The 19772-nt window shown below is 45.9% G+C and overlaps 1 protein-coding gene across 1 annotated transcript; it reads left to right on the top strand.

Annotated features, from left to right (window-relative positions):
* Positions 1-1813: 1813 nt before the first annotated feature.
* LOC113866050 lies at positions 1814-4105 on the top strand. The gene is made up of 6 exons (XM_027500941.1): positions 1814-1906; positions 2039-2168; positions 2259-2545; positions 2678-3481; positions 3710-3890; positions 3954-4105. The coding sequence occupies exons 1-6, from the start codon at positions 1814-1816 to the stop codon at positions 4103-4105; spliced, it is 1647 nt and encodes a 548-aa protein (XP_027356742.1).
* The last annotated feature ends 15667 nt before the right edge of the window (positions 4106-19772 follow it).

The following is a 19772-nucleotide window of genomic DNA, read 5'->3' on the forward strand; positions in this document are numbered from 1 at the left end:
TTAATCAAATTTCCATTCAATTTCCACGTGAAGTTCAGAATCAATCACTCAATCTATTCCAAAGCTTGAAATCCAGATGTAAATCAATTCAACATGTTCATTTCAGATCTACAATCCCTAACTATGAACGAATTACACAGTCATGGCAGCAGAGAAAAGAAAAGAAAGAGAAGAAGAGAAGAAGAAAATCAGAAACGCCATGGAAGCTTGCTCCACTCCAATTCCTCTTCGTGAAGCTCCAAGATTCGAATCCCCACTCCTCTCTCTCACTTCCTCTAACAAGAAGCTAACTAAAAAAACTGAAAATGAACAGAATCCCCAATTTCTGGATCGTTTCTGGTATTTATAAAATTTTCCAGATTTTCACGTTATCACTTTTATGAGAAATAGTAGTTACGCAGAGAGTTATTGGTTGCGCGTTAACACTTTTCCCAGAAATAGTGGCCACGCACATTTTCCTGATATTGAGGGCTCTCTGGAACTATCACTCTTGATGATAAAAGTGACAACGCAGAGTCAGGACAGTTGCACGTTATCACTATTGTTGATAAAAGTGACTACGCGCAACTCGCCAAGTTGAAGACTCTCTGGAACGCTCACTTTTGATGACAATAGTGGTTACGCAGAGCTGTCCTGATATTTTGCCTCTCTAGAACTATCACTTTTAATGATAAAAGTGGTTACACAGAGCTTTCTTTCTTCTTTGAACTTCTGAAGTGATCACTTTCACTGATAATAATGATCACGCCCAGTCTGCAATTTCTTATTTTTGAGTTTATGGAGTCCAGACTTGCTTCTTCCCTCTTCCTTGTCATCAAACTTCCATGAATATGATCCTTGCTCAATTTATTCCTTCAAAAACAAGATTAAAAACTTAATTCCTAAGCAAAAATTTCACAATTACTAAAATAACTACAAATTTAAACAAACTTCAATTCCTTTTATTTTTCTAAGTTTTTCTGCTTTCTTTATAAATTTTTCTTATCAAATGTGTTAGAATTATGCTAAAATATCAGTCAAAATATGCATTCATCAGTTGGTAAAAGTTAACCAATTGATTTTTCTGGCTGATTTTTACATTCTTGATATGCAGGATGAGAACTCGACCTTGATTCTGGGTAGACCATTCTTGATGACTGCGAAGACAAAGATTGATGTCCATACTGGCACACTGTCCATTGAGTTTGGAGATGACACAGTTCATTTCAATATCTTTGATGCCATGAGACATCTGGCTGAGAGCCATTTGATGCTTTCCGAATGTTCTGATTTTTCTATTTTTCTTATTAATGTAGTAGATAGAAATTCTGATTTAGATTCTGATACAGTTCATGTAATTGATTTTGATTTTGATTTTGATTCTGCTTTTGATTCTGATATTGATATTGCTGTAGATTCAGATTTTGACTTGTCTCAGTTTTCAGACTTAGATTTAGATTTAGATGCTTTACCAGGATGCACCTGTGATAATGGCATTTGTTCCATTTGTGCTGAGATTAATACTGCCATATCTTCTGTTGTTTTGCCTTCCATTGCAGGTGCAGATCCAGATTCTGTGATATCCATGGCTGCTGCAGCCCCACAGTTTCCATTATTAGTTATTCAACAGCAGCCAGGTTCATTGGAGTTGAGCCCTCTGCCAAATCACCTTAAATATGCTTATCTGGATGCAGAGCAGTAGAGATTTCCGGTAATTATATCCAGCAGCCTTCTGGAGGATCAGGAAGAGAAGTTGCTACAAGTCCTAAAGGTGCACAAGAATGCCATCGGTTGAAGCTTGAATGACATTTCTGGAATCAGTCTAGCCGTATGTATGCACAGGATTCACTTAGAGGATGAGTCTAGACCAGTAAGGCAACCCCAAAGAAGACTCAACCCTACCATTCTAGATGTAGTGAAGAAGGAGGTGTTTATGGATGATTTTACTGTTTACGGTTCTTCATTTGATTCATGTCTGCATAGCTTAACCAAGGTGTTAGAAAGATGTGTTGAAACTAACCTTGTACTTAATTATGAGAAATGCCATTTTATGGTAAAGGAAGGTGTAGTTTTAGGACATCTTATTTCTGAGAGGGGAATACAGGTTGATAAGGCAAAAATTGATGTTATTTCCTCTCTATCTTACCCCGCGTCTGTGCAGGAGGTGCGTTCTTTCCTTGGACATGCAGGTTTTTACAGATGATTTATCATAGATTTCAGTACCATTGCACTGCCGCTGTCCAGTCTTCTGCAAAAAGACGTACCATTCTTATTCTCAGATTCGTGTAAGGAGGCGTTAGAGGAGTTGAGGAGGAGACTCACCACAGCACCTACCATGCAGCCACCAGATTGGGAGCTTCCCTTCGAGTTGATGTGTGACGCCTCTGATTTTGCACTTGGAGCTGCATTATCTCAGAGAGTCGGTAAATTTCCGCATGTTATTGCCTATGCCTCTAGAAATCTCGATGCAGCCCAGATAAATTATATCACCATTGAGAAGGAGCTGTTGGCTATTGTTTTTGCACTAGATAAATTTCGTTCTTATCTGCTTGGCTCCAAAATTACTGTCTTTACAGATCACGCTGCACTAAAATTCCTATTGAAGAAGCCGGATGCGAAACCCAGATTGATTAGATGGATGCTTCTTCTGCAGGAATTTGATATTGAGATAATAGACAGAAGTGGTGTATTGAATTAGGTTGCTGATCACTTGAGCCGTATTGAAGGGACTGTTGACCCTTTACCTATTCGTGATAGTTTTCCTGATGATTATTTATTTGCTCTGAACTCTATAGACTCTATTCCCTGGTTTGTTGATATTGTGAATTATTTGGTTACTTCTGTTGTACCTCCTCATGCATCTAGATCCCAGATTGATAAATTGAAAAGTAATGCTAAATATTATGTCTGGGATGATCCATATCTGTGGAAATTTTGTAATGACCAGGTCATCCGTCGATGTGTTCCTAACCACGAATTTCAAGACATTCTGTATTTTTGTCATGGCACATCTGTAGGAGGCCATTTTGGACCGCAGAGGACAGCCAGGAGAGTTTTGGACAACGAATTCTATTGGCCCACCATTTTCAGAGATGCAGACAGATTTTTTGAGAGCTGTGAGATATGCCAGAAGGTGGGAGGGACTATTACTAGGAGACATGAGATGCCTCAACAGCCTATTATTTTCTGTGAGATCTTTGATGTTTGGGGCATTGATTTTATGGGTCCTTTTCCTATTTCTACGGGATACTCTTACATATTGCTTGCTGTTGACTATGTGTCTAGATGGGTGGAGGCAAAGGCCACAAGAACTAATGATTCTAAGGTTGTTTTGGATTTTCTCCGTACTCATATTTTTTGCAGGTTCAGTGTGCCTAAGGCTGTCATCAGTGACCAGGGAAGTCATTTTTGTAACAGGACCATTGCACCATTGTTCCAGAAGTATGGGGTTACACATAGAGTTGGTACACCATATCATCCCCAAACTAATGGGCAACCTGAGGTATTCAACAGGGAAGTCAAGCACCTGTTGCAGAAATTAGTGCACCCGAATAGGAAAGATTGGAGTAAGTTTCTGGATGATGCTCTCTGGGCTCAGAGGACAGCTTATCGGACACCATTAGGCATGTCTCCATTTTGAGTGGTGTTTGGTAAAGCATGGCACCTTCTGCTGGAAATTGAGCATCGATCATATTGGGCTGTAAAGAGTTGTAACTTAGCACTTGAGCAGGCCGGAATTGAAAGAAAGCTCCAGCTTCAGGAGCTTGATGAAATACGCTTGCAAGCCTATGAGAATTCTAGATTGTATAAAGAGAAAGTTAGGAGATTTCATGATATACATATTCTGAGGAAAGAGTTCTCTGTAGGCCAGAAAGTGTTATTGTTTAACTCTCGATTAAAATTGATTACAGGTAAGCTTCAATCTAAATGGGATGGACCTTTTGTGATTATTCATGTTTTTTCCCATGGTGCAGTTGAGATTCAGGATGAAGCTACCAGCAGGACTTTTAAAGTCAATGGTCATCAGCTGAAACTATTCCAGGAGAGTAGACCAGTGGAGCCGGCTCAGAACATAGTTGATTTATCCTTAGTGGAGCCTACTTTGATGGAGGATGTGTCTTCTTAGGCACTTAGAGTTTGAGTTTGGAGCATTGTGTTCTTTGATCTTTGTTTCTTTTCTTTATAGTTTCCTTTACTTGTTCATATATAGTTTTCATTTTATTCTTGGACTGTTTGCATGTGTTGCATTTTTTTATTTCCTTTTCCCACATTGTGGACAATGTGTGTTTTAAGTGTGGGGGGAGGGAGTAGTCCTTAGCATATTTTTTATTGGATTCCCTTGCTTTTAGAGACTTTATTTTTGTGAGCATCTTTTCATTTGCCATTCTTAGTTAGAAGTTTCATAACTTGATAGATGTGTTTCTTGCATTTTGAGTATTAGCTAGTTTTTCATTATGATTAGGTCTTTGATCATTGATTGGTAGAATGTATGCCTTAGTGAGATTTGAGCTTATCTTCTTTCTTGTGTGATTCACTCATGTTTGTAGGTATTCTAGAACTTGATTTGACTCTTTTTGATGTCATTTGTTCACATGCACTTTTGATATGATTTAGGCCTTCTTTTGATTCTAGCCACTTGGCCAAATTGATTTACCTTGCATGTATTTCATTTGTTTTCCCCTTTGAGCCTTGTTGACCTTTTTCTTGATGATTTTGCAGCTCATTGCAAGCCATGTAACTTGAAAAACCATGATGTGCCCAACCTTTGGGAATAGATGAGCTTTGGAATTGTTTTGGGAATTGGTTAAAAACAAGTGTGGGGGTGTTTTGTACATATTGCTTTATTCATGACATTTTGAGCATATTTTGATGCTTTGTAAGTTGATTGGAAAAGTGGATTGCATAGAAACAGTGCAGTACCTACAAAGAAAATAATAATAATAAAAAAAAAAACAAAAATAAATAAATAAATAAATAAAAACTATTATTTTAGGTTTTGTACATTTGCTCTTGTTGAAATAGTTGTGAAGTTTTTGTTTTTACTTGTTTTTAATCCATTCCCCATTGCTCTTCTTTTCTCTTTGGTTTTTAGCTTGTACACTTTCTTTTATCTTACATTTACCTTAGCCACATTACAAGCTTAATTAAAGTCCTATTGATCTTTGATGCATGTGTTTTAACTGGTAGAAATTAGAGGCTCTTCAAGCTTATGAAAATACTTATTTTCATGATGTGCTTTGAGTGAAATTTCTTGCCTAGACACTTGAGAGATTGAGTGATACACATCTTTGTGAGAATTTTACCAATTGTGATCCATAATTTGATTTGATTGAAACTCTTCTTTACTTTTAATGTTGGAGCATATTCTTGATTGTTTTGATTCTTCCATACTTTGATTGCTGGCTGATTTTTGTTGCTCACATTACTTACACTTTGTGATCCATTGAAAAATTTTACTTTGTGTTCATTTCTTTTGTTTTCTTTTCTTTTCTTTTCCTTGGGATTGCAAAAGCTTAAATGTGGGGGTATTTGATAGCTCATATTTTGTTCTCATATTTTTAGTCTGATTGCATCCTTTGCATGTCTTTTCATTCCCTTATTTCTTCCATTTAATATGTTTTTGCATTTATCATGTTCATTAGGAATTTTCATAAATACTATACTTTTGTTCATATTTTCTATTCTGACCTTTAGTTACTAATTTGGCCATAACTTTTTTTGTAGATATTCTTTTTGGCTCATTCTTTTTGCATTGGATTCCTTACTTCCAGGGCTTCAATTTGGACATATGGATCATGCTATTTGGAGTCTGGAGATATTTTCTAAGAATTTTAGAAGTTTATACTTTTCTATAGCTTTTGTTTAGCTTTTGTTTTGTGGTTTTGTTATACTTGTTTTCAGCCCAGCTTTGGCCCATTCGGTTTTGCTCTTTTAGGACTACTATTTATAGAGGCCAGGGGCTGATTTGGAAGCACTTTTAATTCATTTTTTCATTTTTCAGTTTTGTAATAACTTTCCTGCTTCCAATAGAAACTCTGAAATTTTTACCCATTCTCTTCTTCTCTTGCAATTTTTCACTTCGAATTTGCATTGCTCTACATTTTACAATTGAAAGGCGATTAGTTTCTTCAATTTCCAGACGAATTCTTCCATGTTTCTTCTCCAATTATGTTGCCAAGGTCCAGATCGCATTTGTTCAAGACGTTTTTGATGCACCGAGTTTGTTTTCTGATATCATACCTTTGCGATTGCATAGAAAGCATTGTTCGATTGAATTGTGCATTGTCCATAATCGCATAATAAGCAATTGATTAATTGTTTGTTGTGCAGGAGATATTTGAACAATTCGATTTTCATTCTCGGTTTTGGTTTTGTGTGTTTGGATCTTGGTTTTCATTCCCTGCGTTTAATTCTCTGCACTTAATTCCCTGCCTTTAATTCTCTGCATTTTAATCTTCTGCATTTAATCATAAAACATCCCCAAACATAAATGTTTTCAGCATAATTGATATTGAAACAATGTGCATTTGCATCCTTGTGAGAGATGACCTAGGTTGTTCCCCAAACTACATGTTTTTGTGCGGAATTTAGTTACTTTTGATACCTTAGCGACATGGTAATCACCAGGCGAGACCCAAATTGCAATTTGGGCCCAAAGGCGCCAGGAGGCGAGAGAGAGACAGGGAACTCTTCCTATTAGTCCTAGCAGTCACCTCCAAGGTGTTTCCGTGGCCCAAGACAAGTTTTGCACGCATTCCTTAGCGACTAAGCAAAAGAGGACCCAGGCGAGACCCAAATTGGAATTTGGGCCCAAAGGCGCCAAGAGGCGAGAGAGAGACAGGGAACTTTTCCTATTAGTCCTAGTAGTCATTTCCAAGGTGTTTCAGTGGCCCGAGATAAGTTTCGCACGCATTCCTTAGCGACTAGGCAAAAGAGGACCCAGGCGAGACCCAAATTGGAATTTTCGCCCAAAGGCGCCAGGAGGCGAGAGAGAGACAGGGAAACTCTTCCTATTAGTCCTAGCAGTCACTTCCAAGCTTTTTCAGAGGTCCGAGATGAGTTTTGCACGCGTTCCTTAATGACTAAGCAAAAGAGGACCCAGGCGAGACCCAAATTAGAATTTGGGCCCAAAGGCGCCAGGAGGCGAGAGAGAGACAGGGGGCTCTTCCTATTAGTTCTAGTAGTCACTTCCAAGGTGTTTTAGTGACCCGAAAGGAGTTTTGCACCTGTTCCTTAACGACTAAGCAAAAGAGGACCTAGGCGTAACCCAAATTGCAATTTGGGCCCAAAGGCACCAAGAGGCGAGAGAGAGACAGGGAACTCTTCCTATTAGTCCTAGCAGTCACTTCTAAGGTGTTTCATTGGCCCGAGATGAGTTTTGCACGCGTTCCTTAGTGACTAAGCAAAAGAGGACCCAGGCGAGACCCAAATTGGAATTTAGGCCCCAAGGCACCAGGAGGCGAGAGAGAGACAGAGAACTCTTCCTATTAGTCCTAGCAGTCACTTCCAAGATGTTTCAGTGGCCCGAGAAGAGTTTTATACGTGTTCCTTAGCGACTAAGCAAAAGAGGACCCAGGCGAGACCCAAATTGGAATTTGGGCCCAAAGGCGCCAGGAGGCGAGAGAGAGACAGGAAACTCTTCCTATTAGTCCCAGAAGTCACTTCCAAGGTGTTTCAGTGGCCTGAGATAAGTTTCGCACGCATTCCTTAGCAACTAACCAAAATAGGACCCAGGCGAGACCCAAATTGGAATTTTGGCCCAAAGACGCCAGGAGGCGAGAGAGAGACAGGGAACTCTTCCTATTAGTCCTAGCAGCCACTTCCAAGGTTTTTCAGTGCCCGAGAAGAGTTTTGCACGTGTTCCTTAGCGATTAAGCAAAAGAGGACCCAGGCGAGACCCAAATCGGAATTTGGCACCAAAGGCACCAGGAGGCGAGAGAGGGACAGGAAACTCTTCCTATTAGTACTAGCAGTCACTTCCAAGGTGTTTCAGTGGCCCGCAAGGAGTTTTGCACGTGTTCCTTAGCAACAAAGCAAAGGAGGACTCAGGCGAGACCCAAATTAGAATTTGGGCCCAAAGGCGCTAGGAGGCAAGAGAGAGACAGGGAACTCTTCCTATTAGCCCTAGCAGTCACTTCCAAGGTGTTTGACTGGCCCGAGATGAGTTTTGTACGCATTCCTTAGTGATAAGCAAAGGAGGACCCAGGCGAGTCCCAAATTGGAATTTGGGACCAAAGGCACGAGGAGGCGAGAGAGGGACAGGCATCTCTTCCTATTAGTCCTAGCAGTCACTTCCAAGGTGTTTCAGTGGCCCGCAAGGAGTTTTGCACGTGTTCCTTAGCGACTAAGCAAAGGAGGACTCAGGCGAAACCCAAATTAGAATTTGGGCCCAAAGGCGCTAGGAGGCAAGAGAGAGACAGGGAACTCTTCCTATTTGCCCTAGCAGTCACTTCCAAGGTGTTTGACTGGCCCGAGATGAGTTTTGTACGCATTCCTTAGTGACTAAGCAAAGGAGGACCCAGGCGAGACCCAAATTGGAATTTGCGACCAAAGGCACCAAGAGGCGACAGAGAGACAGGGAACTCTTCCTATTAGTCCTAGCAGTCACTTCCAAGGTGTTTCAGTGGCCCGCAAGGAGTTTTGCACGTGTTCCTTAGCGACTAAGCAAAAGATCACCCACGCAAGACCCAAATTGGAATTTGGGCCCAAAGGCGCCAGGAGGCGAGAGAGCGACAGGGAACTCTTCCTATTAGTCCAAGCTGTCACTTCAAAGGTGTTTCAGTGGCCCGAGACGAGTTTTCCACATGTTCCTTAGCGACTAAGCAAAAGAGGACCCAGGCGAGACCCAAATTGGAATTTGGGCCCAAAGGCACCAGGAGGCGAGAGAGAGACAAGGAACTCTTCCTATTAGTCCTAGCAGTCACTTCCAAGGTGTTTGACTGGCCCGAGATAAGTTTTGCACACGTTCCTTCGCGACTAAGCAAAAGAGGACCCAGGCGAGACCCAAATTGGAATTTGGGCCAAAAGGCACCAGAAGGCAGGAAAGGGACAGGGAACTCTTCCTATTAGTCCTAGTAGTCACTTCCAAGGTGTTTCAGTGGCCCGAGAGGAGTTTTGCACGTGTTCCTTAGCGACTAAGCAAAAGATGACCCAGGTGAGACCCAAATTAGAATTTGGGCCCAAAGCCACCAGGAGGCGAGGGAGAGACAGTGAACTCTTCCTATTTGTCCTAGCAGTCACTTCCAAGGTGTTTCAGTGGCCCGAGATGAGTTTTGCACGCGTTCCTTAGCGACTAAGCAAAAGAGGACCAAGGCGAGATCCAAATTGGAATTTAGGCCCAAAGGCACCAGGAGGCGAGAGAGAGACAGGGAACTCTGCCTATTAGTCCTAGCAGTCACTTCCAAGGTGTTTGACTGGCCCGAGATAAGTTTCGCACACGTTCCTTAGCGACTAAGCAAAAGAGGTCCCAGGCGAGACCCAATTTGGAATTTTGGCCCAAAGGTGCGAGGAGGCGAGAGAGGGACAGGGAACTCTTCCTATTAGTCCTAGTAGTCACTTCCAAGGTGTTTCAGTGGCCCGAGAGGAGTTTTGCATGTGTTCCTTAGCGACTAAGCAAAAGATGACCCAGGTGAGACCCAAATTAGAATTTGGGCCGAAAGGCACCAGGAGGCAAGGGAGAGATAGCGAACTCTGCCTATTAGTCCTAGCAGTCACTTCCAAGGTGTTTGACTGGCCCGAGATAAGTTTTGCACACGTTCCTTCGCGACTAAGCAAAAGAGGACCCAGGCGAGAGCCGAATTGAAATTTGGGCCAAAAGGCACCAGAAGGCAGGAGAGAGACAGGGAACTCTTCCTATTAGTCCTAGCAGTCACTTCCAAGGTGTTTCAGTGGGCCGAGATAAGTTTCGCACATGTTCCTTAGCGACTAAGCAAAAAAGGACCAAGGCGAGACCCAAATTGGAATTTGGGACCAAAGGTGCGAGGAGGCGAGAGAGGGACAGGGAACTCTTCGTATTAGTCCTAGTAGTCACTTCCAAGGTGTTTCAGTGGCCCGAGAGGAGTTTTGCACGTGTTCCTTAGCGACTAAGCAAAAGATGACCCAGGTGAGACCCAAATTAGAATTTGGGCCCAAAGGCACCAGGTGGCAAGGGAGAGACAGCGAACTCTTCCTATTAGTCCTAGCAGTCACTTCCAAGGTGTTTCAGTGGCCCGAGATGAGTTTTGCACGCGTTCCTTAGCGACTAAGCAAAAGATCACCCAGGCGAGACCCAAATTGGATTTTCGGCCCACAGGCGCCAGGAGGCGAGAGAGAGACAGGGAACTCTTCCTATTAGTCCTAGCAGTCACTCCTAAGGTGTTTCAGTGGCCCGGGAGGAGTTTTGCGCGTGTTCCGTAGCGACTCAGCAAAAGAGGACCTAGGCGAGACCCGAATTAGAATTTGGGCCCAAAAGCATTAAGAGGCGAGAGAGGGACAGGGAACTCTTCTTATTAGTCCTAGTAGTCACTTCCAAGGTGTTTCAGTGGCCCGAGAGGAGTTTTGTACGTGTTCCTTAGCGACTAAGCCAAAGAGGACCCAAGCGAGACCCAAATTGGAATTTGGGCCCAAAGGCGCCAGGAGGCGAGAGAGGGACAGGGAGCTCTTCCTATTAGTCCTAGCAGTCACTTCCAAGGTGCTTCAGTGGCCCGAGATAAGTTTTGCACGCGTTCCTTAGCGACTAAGCAAAGAAGGACCCAGGCGAGACCCAAATCAGAATTTCGGGCCAAAGGCACCCGGAGGCGAGAGAGAGACAGGGAACTCTTCCTATTAGTCCTAGCAGTCACTTCCAAGGTGTTTCAGTGGCCCGAGATAAGTTTCGCACGCATTCCTTAGCGACTAAGCAAAAGAGGACCCAGGCGACACCCAAATTGGAATTTGAGCCCAAAGGCGCTCGGAGGTGAGAGAACGACAGCGAACTCTTCCTATTAGTCCTAACAGTCACTTCCAAGGTGTTTCAGTGGCCCGATATCAGTTTCGTACGCATTCCTTAGCGACTAAGCAAAGAAGGACCCAGGCGAGACCCAAATTAGAATTTGGGCCCAAAGGCGCTAGGAGGCAAGAGAGAGACAGGGAACTCTTCCTACTAGTCCTAGCAGTCACATCCAAGGTGTTTCAGTGGCCCGAGATGAGTTTTCCACGCGTTCCTTAGCGACTAAGCGAAAGAGGACCCACGCGAGACCCAAATTGGAATTTGGGCCCAAAGGCGCCAGGAGGAGAGAGAGACAGGGAACTCTTCCTATTAGTCCTAGCAGTAACTTCAAATGTGTTTCAGTGCCCCGACACGAGTTTTGCACGCGTTCGTGAGCGACTAAGCAAAAGAGGACCCATGCGAGACCCAACTTGGAATTTGGGCCCAAAGGCGCCAGGAGGCGAGAAAGAGACAGGGAACTCTTCCTATTAGTCCTAACAGTCACTTCCAAGGTGTTTTAGTGGCCCGAGATAAGTTTCGCACGCGTTCCTTAGCAACTAAGCAAAAGAGGACACAGGCGAGACTCAAATTGGAATTTGGGCCCAAAGGCACCAGGAGGCGAGAGAGAGACACGGAACTCTTCCTATTAGTCTTAGTAGTCACTTCCAAGGTATTTCAGTGGACCGAGAGGAGTTTTGCACGTGTTCCTTAGCGACCGAGAAAAAGAGGACCCAGCCGAGACCCAAATTGGATTTTGGGCCCAAAGGCACTAGGAGGCGAGAGAGAGACAGGGGACTCTTCCTATTAGTCCTAGCAGTCACTTCCAAGGTGTTTTAGTGTCCCAAAATAAGTTTTGCATACGTTCCTTAGCGACTAAGCAAAAGAGGACACAGGCCAGATTCAAATTGGAATTTGGGCCCAAAGGCACCAGGAGGCGAGAAAGAGACAGGGAACTCTTCCTATTAGTCCTAGCAGTCACTTCAAGGTGTTTGAGTGGCTCGAGAGGAGTTTTGCACGTGTTCCTTAGCGACTAAGCAAAAGAGGACCCAAGCGAGACCCAAATTGGAATTAAGGCCGAAAGGCACCAGGAGGCGAAAGAGAGACAGAGAACTCTTCCAATTAGGCCTAGCAGTCACTTCTAAGGTGTAATAGTGGCACGAGATAAGTTTCGCACGCGTTCCTTAGCGATTAAGCAGAAGAGGACCCCGGCATGACCCAAATTGGAATTTTTTCCCAAAGGCGCCAGGAGGCGAGAGAGAGACAGGGAACTCTTCCTATTTGTCCTAGCAGTCACTTTCAAGGTGTTTTAGTGGCCTGAGACGAGTTTTGCACGCGTTCCTTAGTGACTATGCAAAAAAGGACCCAGGCGAGACCCAAATTAGAATTTGGGCCCAAAGGCGTTAGGAGTCGAGAGAGAGACAGCGAACTCTTCGTATTAGTCCTAGCAGTCACTTCCAAGGTGTTTCAGTGGTCCGAGATGAGTGTTGCACGCATTCCTTAGCGACTAAGCAAAAGAGGACCCAGGTGAGACCCAAATTGGAATTTGGGCCCAGAGGCACAGGAGGCGAGAGAGAGACAGGGAACTCTTCCTACTAGTCCTAGCAGTCACTTCCAAGGTGTTTCAGTGGCTCGAGATAAGTTTCGCACGCGTTCCTTAGCGACTCAGCAAAAGAGGAGCCTGGAAAGACCCGAATTGGAATTTGGGCCCAAAGGTGCCAGGAGGCAAGAGAGAGACATGGAACTCTTCCTATTAGTCCGAGCAGTCACTTCCAAGCTGTTTCAGTGGCCAAAGATAAGTTTTGCACGCGTTCCTTAGCGACTAAGCGAAAGAGGACCCACGCGAGACCCAAATTGGAATTTAGGCCCAAAGGCGCTAGTAGGCGAGAGAGAGACAGCGAACTCTTCCTATTAGTCCTAGCAAACACTTCCAAGCTGTTTCAGTGGCCCGAGATGAGTTTTCCACGCATTCCTTAGCGACTAAGCAAAAGAGGACCTAGGCAACACCCTAATTGGAATTTGGACCCAAAGGCGCCAGGAGGCGAGAGAGACAGGGAACTCTTCCTATTAGTCCTAGCAGTCACATCCAAGGTGTTTCAGTGGCCCGAGATGAGTTTTGCACGCGTTCCTTAGCGACTAAGCGAAAGAGGACTCACGAGAGACCCAAATTGGAATTTGGGCCCAAAGGCGCCAGGAGGAGAGAGAGACAGGGAACTCTTCCTGTTAGTCCTAGCAGTCACTTCAAATGTGTTTCAGTGCCCCGAGACAAGTTTTGCACGCGTTCGTTAGCGACTAAGGAAAAGAGGAACCATGCGAGACCCAAATTGGAATTTGGGCCCAAAGGCGCCAAGAGGCGAGAAAGAGACAGGGAACTCTTCCTATTAGTCCTAACAGTCATTTCCAAGGTGTTTTAGTGGCCCGAGATAAGTTTCGCACGCGTTCCTTAGCAACTAAGAAAAAGAGGACACAGGCGAGACTCAATTTGGAATTTGGGCCCAAAGGCACCAGGAGGCGAGAGAGAGACACAGAACTCTTCCTATTAGTCCTAGTAGTCACTTCCAAGGTGTTTCAGTGGACCGAGAGGAGTTTTGCACGTCTTCCTTAGCGACCGAGCAAAAGAGGACCCAGCCGAGACCCAAACTAGAATTTGGGCCCAAAGGCACCAGGAGGCGAGAGAGAGACAGGGAACTCTTCCTATGAGTCCTAGCAGTCACTTCCAAGGTGTTTCAGTGGCCTAAGATAAGTTTTGCACGCGTTCCTTAGCGACTAAGCAAAAGAGGACCCAGGCGAGACCCAAATTGGAATTTTGGCCCAAAAGTGCCAGGAGGCGAGAGAGAGACAAGGAGCTCCCCCTATTAGTCCTAGCAGTCACTTCAAAGGTGTTTCAGTGGCCCGAGATGAGTTTTGCAAGCGTTCCTTAGCGACTAAGCAAAAGAGGACCCAGGCGAGACCCAAATTGGAATTTGGGCCCTAAGGCGCCAAAAGGCGAGAGAGAGACAGGGGACTCTTCCTATTAGTCCTAGCAGTCACTTCCAAGGTGTTTTAGTGGCCCAAAATAAGTTTTGCACACGTTCCTTAGCGACTAAGCAAAAGAGGACACAGGCGAGAGTTAAATTGGAATTTGGGCCCAAAGGCACCAGGAGGCGAGAAAGAGACAGGGAACTCTTCCTATTAGTCCTAGCAGTCACTTCAAGGTGTTTGAGTTGCTCGAGAGGAGTTTTGCACGTGTTCCTTAGCGACTAAGCAAAAGAGGACCCAAGCGAGACCCAAATTGGAATTTGGGCCGAAAGGCACCAGGAGGCGAAAGAGAGACAGAGAACTCTTCCAATTAGGCCTAGCAGTCACTTCTAAGGTGTAATAGTGGCCCGAGATAAGTTTCGCACGCGTTCCTTAGCGATTAAGCAGAAGAGGACCCCGACGAGACCCAAATTGGAATTTTTTCCCAAAGGCGCCAGGAGGCGAGAGAGAGACAGGGAACTCTTCCTATTAGTCCTATCAGTCACTTCCAAGGTGTTTCAGTGGCCCGAGATGAGTGTTGCACGCATTCTTTAGCGACTAAGCAAAAGAGGACCCAGGCGAGACACCAATGGGAATTTGGGCCCAAAGGCACAAGGAGGCGAGAGAGAGACAGGGAACTCTTCCTATTAGTCCTAGCAGTCACTTCCAAGGTGTTTCAGTGGCGCGAGATGAGTTTTGTACTCGTTCCTGGGCGACTAAGCAATAGAGGACCCAGCCGAGACCAAATTAGAATTTGGGCCCAAACGCGCTAGGAGGCAAGAGAGAGACAGGGAACTCTTCCTACTAGTCCTAGCAGTCACTTCCAAGGTGTTTCAGTGGCCCGAGATAAGTTTCGCACGCGTTCCTTAGCGACTCAGCAAAAGAGTACCCTAGCGAGACCCGAATTGGAATTTGGGCCCAAAGGCGCAAGGAGGCGAGAAAGGGACAATGAACTCTTCGTACTAGTCCTGGCAGTCACTTCCAAGGTGTTTCAGTGGCCCGAGATAAGTTTTGCACGTGTTCCTTAGCTACTAAGCGAAAGAGGACACAGGCGAGACTCAAATTGGAATTTGGGCCCAAAGGCACCAGGAGGCGAGAAAGAGACACGGAACTCTTCCTATTAGTCCTAGTAGTCACTTCCAAGGTGTTTCAGTGGACCGAGAGGAGTTTTGCACGTCTTCCTTAGCGAACGAGCAAAAGAGGACCCAGCCGAGACCCAAATTAGAATTTTGGCCCAAAGGCACCAGGAGGCGAGAGAGAGACAGGGAACTCTTCCTATGAGTCCTAGCAGTCACTTCCAAGGTGTTTCAGTGGCCTGAGATAAGTTTTGCACGCGTTCCTTAGCGACTAAGCAAAAGAGGACCCAGGCGAGACCCAAATTGGAATTTTGGCCCAAAAGTGCCAGGAGGCGAGAGAGAGACAAGGAGCTCCCCTATTAGTCCTAGCAGTCACTTCAAAGGTGTTTCAGTGGCCCGAGATGAGTTTTGCAAGCGTTCCTTAGCGACTAAGCAAAAGAGGACCCAGGCGAGACCCAAATTGGAATTTGGGCCCAAAGGCGCCAAAAGGCGAGAGAGAGACAGGGGACTCTTCCTATTAGTCCTAGCAGTCACTTCCAAGGTGTTTTAGTGGCCCAAAATAAGTTTTGCACACGTTCCTTAGCGACTAAGCAAAAGAGGACACAGGCGAGAGTTAAATTGGAATTTGGGCCCAAAGGCACCAGGTGGCGAGAAAGAGACAGGGAACTCTTCCTATTAGTCCTAGCAGTCACTTCAAGGTGTTTGAGTTGCTCGAGAGGAGTTTTGCACGTGTTCCTTAGCGACTATGCAAAAGTGGACCCAGGGGAGACCCAAATTGGAATTTGGGCCGAAAGGCACCAGGAGGCGAAAGAGAGACAGAGAACTCTTCCAATTAGGCCTAGCAGTCACTTCTAAGGTGTAATAGTGGCCCGAGATAAGTTTCGCACGCGTTCCTTAGCGATTAAGCAGAAGAGGACCCCGACGAGACCCAAATTGGAATTTTTTCCCAAAGGCGCCAGGAGGCGAGAGAGACAGGGAACTCTTCCTATTAGTCCTAGCCGTCACTTCCAAGGTGTTTCAGTGGCCCGAGATGAGTGTTGCACGCATTCTTTAGCGACTAAGCAAAAGAGGACCCAGGCGAGGCCCCAATGGGAATTTGGGCCCAAAGGCACAAGGAGGCGAGAGAGAGACAGGGAACTCTTCCTATTAGTCCTAGCAGTCACTTCCAAGGTGTTTCAGTGGCGCGAGATGAGTTTTGTACTCGTTCCTGGGCGACTAAGCAATAGAGGACCCAGCCGAGACCAAATTAGAATTTGGGCCCAAACGCGCTAGGAGGCAAGAGAGAGACAGGGAACTCTTCCTACTAGTCCTAGCAGTCACTTCCAAGGTGTTTCAGTGGCCCGAGATAAGCTTCGCACGCGTTCCTTAGCGACTCAGCAAAAGAGTACCCTAGCGAGACCCGAATTGGAATGTGGGCCCAAAGGCGCAAGGAGGCAAGAGAGAGACAGGGAACTCTTCGTACTAGTCCTAGCAGTCACTTCCAAGGTGTTTCAGTGGCCCGAGATAAGTTTCGCACGCGTTCCTTATCTACTAAGCAAAAGAGGACACAGGCGAGACTCAAATTGGAATTTGGGCCCAAAGGCACCAGGAGGCGAGAAAGAGACACGAAACTCTTCCTATTAGTCCTAGTGGTCACTTCCAAGGTGTTTCAGTGGACCGAGAGGAGTTTTGCACGTGTTCCTTAGCGACTGAGCAAAAGAGGACCCAGCCGAGAACCAAATTGGAATTTGGGCCCAAAGGCACCAGGAGGCGAGAGAGAGACAGGGAACTCTTTCTATGAGTCCTAGCAGTCACTTCCAAGGTGTTTCAGTGGCCTGAGATAAGTTTTGCACGCGTTCCTTAGCGACTAAGCAAAAGAGGACCCAGGTGAGACGCAAATTGGAATTTGGGCCCAAAGGTGCCACGAGGTGAGCGAGGGACAGTGAACTCTCCCTATTAGTCCTACTAGTCACTTCCGGGGTGTTTCAGTGGCCCGAGATAAGTTTCGCATGCATTCCTTAGCGACTAAGCAAAAGAGGACCCAGTCGAGACCCAAGTTGGAATTTGGGCCCAAAGGCGCCCGGAGGCGAGAGAGAGACAACGAACTCTTCCTATTAGTCCTATTAGTCACTTCCAAGGTGTTTCAATGGCCCGAGATGAGTTTCGTACGCATTCCTTAGCGACTAAGCCAAGAAAGACCAAGGCGAGACCCAAATTAGAATTTGGACCCAAAGGCGCTAGGAGGCAAGATAGAGACAGGGAACTCTTCCTACTAGTCCTAGTAGTCACTTCCAAGGTGTTTCAGTGGCCCGAAATAAGTTTCGCACGCGTTCCTTAGCGACTAAGCAAAAGAGGACCCAGGCTAGACCCAAATTGGAATTTGGGCCAAAAGGCGCCAGCAGGTGAGAGAGGGACAGTGATCTCTTCCTATTAGTCCTAGCAGTCACTTCAAATGTGTTTCAGTGCCCCGAGACAAGTTTTGCACGCGCTTGTTAGCGACTAAGCAAAAGAGGACCTAGGCGAGACCCAAATGTGAATTTGGGCCCAAAGGCGCCAAAAGACGAGAGAAAGACAGGGAACTCTTCCTATTAGTCCTAGCAGTCACTTCCAAGGTGTTTCAAGGGCACGAGATGAGTTTCGTACCCATTCCTTAGCGACTATGCAAAGAAGGACCCAGGCGAGACCTGAATTAGAATTTGGGCCCAAAGGCGCTAGGAGGCAAGAGAGAGACAGGGAACTCTTCGTACTAGACCTAGCAGTCACTTCCAAGGTGTTTCAGTGGACCGAGATAAGTTTCGCACGCGTTCCTTAGCGTCTAAGTAAAAGAGGTCCCAGGCGAGACCCAAGTTGGAATTTGGGCCCAAAGGCGCCAGGAGGCGAGAGAGAGACAGGGAAATCTTCCTATTAGTCCTAGCAGTCACTTCAAATGTGTTTCAGTCCCCCGAGACGAGTTTTGCACATGCTTGTTAGCGACTAAGCAAAAGAGGACCTAGGCGAGACCCAAATGTGAATCTGGGCCCGAAGGCTTTAGGAGGCGAGAGAGAGACAAGGAACTCTTCCTATTAGTCCTAGACGTCACTTCAAAGGTGTTTCAGTGCCCCGAGATGAGTTTTTCACGCGTTCTTTAGCGACTAAGCAAAAGAGGACCCAGGCGAGACCCAAATTGGAATTTGGGTCGAAAGGCACCAGGAGGCGAAAGAGAGACAAAGAACTCTTCCTACTAGTCCTAGTAGTCACTTCTAAGGTGTAATTGAAGCCCGAGATAAGTTTCGCACGCGTTCCTTAGCGATTAAGCAGAAGAGGACCCCGGCGAGATCCAAATTGGAATTTTTTCCCAAAGGCGCCAGGAGGCGAGAGAGAGACAGGGAACTCTTCCTATTTGTCCTAGCAGTCACTTTCAAGGTGTTTTAGTGGCCTGAGACGAGTTTTGCACGCGTTCCTTAGTGACTATGCAAAAAAGGACCCAGGTGAGACCCAAATTGGAATTTGGGTCCAAAGGCGCGAGGAGGCAAGAGAGAGACAGGGAACTCTTCCTACTAGTCCTAGCAGTCACTTCCAAGGTGTTTCAGTGGCCCGAGATAAGTTTCGCACGCGTTCCTTAGCGTCTAAGTAAAAGAGGACCCAGGCGAGACCCAAATTAAAATTTAGGCCCAAAGGGGCGAGGAGGCGAGAGAGCGACAGGGAACTCTTCCTATTAGTCCTAGCTTTCACTTCAAAGGTGTTTCAGTGGCCCGAGATAAGTTTTCCACGTGTTCCTTAGCGACTAAGCAAAAGAGGACCCACGCGAGACCCAAATTGGAATTTGGGCCCAAAGCCACCAGGAGGCGAGAGAGAGACAGGGAACTCTTCCTATTAGTCTTAGCAGTCACTTCCAAGGTGTTTGACTGGCCCGAGATAAGTATCGCACACGTTCCTTAGCGACTAAGCAAAAGAGGACCCAGGCGAGACCCAAATTGGAATGTAAAGCCAAACCCGGCAGGAGGCGAGAGAGAGACAGGGAACTCTTCCTATTAGTCCTAGCAGTCACTTCCAAAGTTTTTTGGTGGCCCGTGACGAGTTTTGCACGCGTTCCTTAGCGACTAAGCAAAAGAGCACCTAGGCGAGAACCAAATTGGAATTTGGGCCCAAAGGCGCAAGGAGGCGAGAGAGAGACAGGGAATTTTCGTATTAGTCCTAGTAGTCACTTGCAAAGTGTTTCAAAGCACGAGACGAGTTTTGCACGTGTTCCTTAGCGACTAAGCGAAAGAGGACCCTGGCAAGACCCAAATTGGAATTTTGGCCCAAAGGCGCCAGGAGGCGAGAGTGAGACAGGGAACTCTTCCTATTAGTCCTAGCAGTCACTTCCAAGGTGTTTCAGTGGCCCAAGATAAGTTTCGCACGCGTTCCTTAGCTACTAAGCAAAAGAGGAACCAGGCGAGACCAAAATTAGAATTTTGGCCCAAAGGCACTAGGAGGCGAGAGAAAGACAGGAAATTTTCGTATTAGTCCTAGTAGTCACTTGCAAGTTGTTTCAAAGGCCCGAGACGGGTTTTGCACGTGTTCCTCTGCGACCAAGCAAAAGAGGACCCCAGCAAGACCTAAATTGGAATTTTGGCTCAAAGGCGCCAGGAGGCGAGAGAGGGACAGGGAATTATTCCTATTAGTCCCAGCAGTCACTTCCAAGGTGTTTCAGTGGCCCGAGATAAGTTTCGCACGCGTTCCTTAGCGACTAAGCAAAAGAGGACCCAAGTGAGACCCAAATTGGAATTTAGGGCCAAAGCAGGCAGGAGGCGAGAGAGAGACAGGGAACTCTTTATTAA

This window comes from Abrus precatorius, unplaced genomic scaffold (genome assembly GCF_003935025.1).
Source record: "Abrus precatorius isolate BTA unplaced genomic scaffold, Abrus_2018 Scaffold4, whole genome shotgun sequence".
NCBI classification, from domain to species: Eukaryota; Viridiplantae; Streptophyta; class Magnoliopsida; order Fabales; family Fabaceae; genus Abrus; species Abrus precatorius.

Coding starts and splice junctions, on each gene's coding strand:
- LOC113866050 (XM_027500941.1), top strand. CDS start 1,814: ATGCACAGGATTCACTTAGAGGATGAGTCTAGACCAGTAAGGCAACCC. Junction 1,907..2,038: donor TAGATGTAGTGAAGAAGGAG/GTGTTTATGGAT, acceptor TTTATGGTAAAG/GAAGGTGTAGTTTTAGGACA. Junction 3,482..3,709: donor AAACTAATGGGCAACCTGAG/GTATTCAACAGG, acceptor GCACTTGAGCAG/GCCGGAATTGAAAGAAAGCT.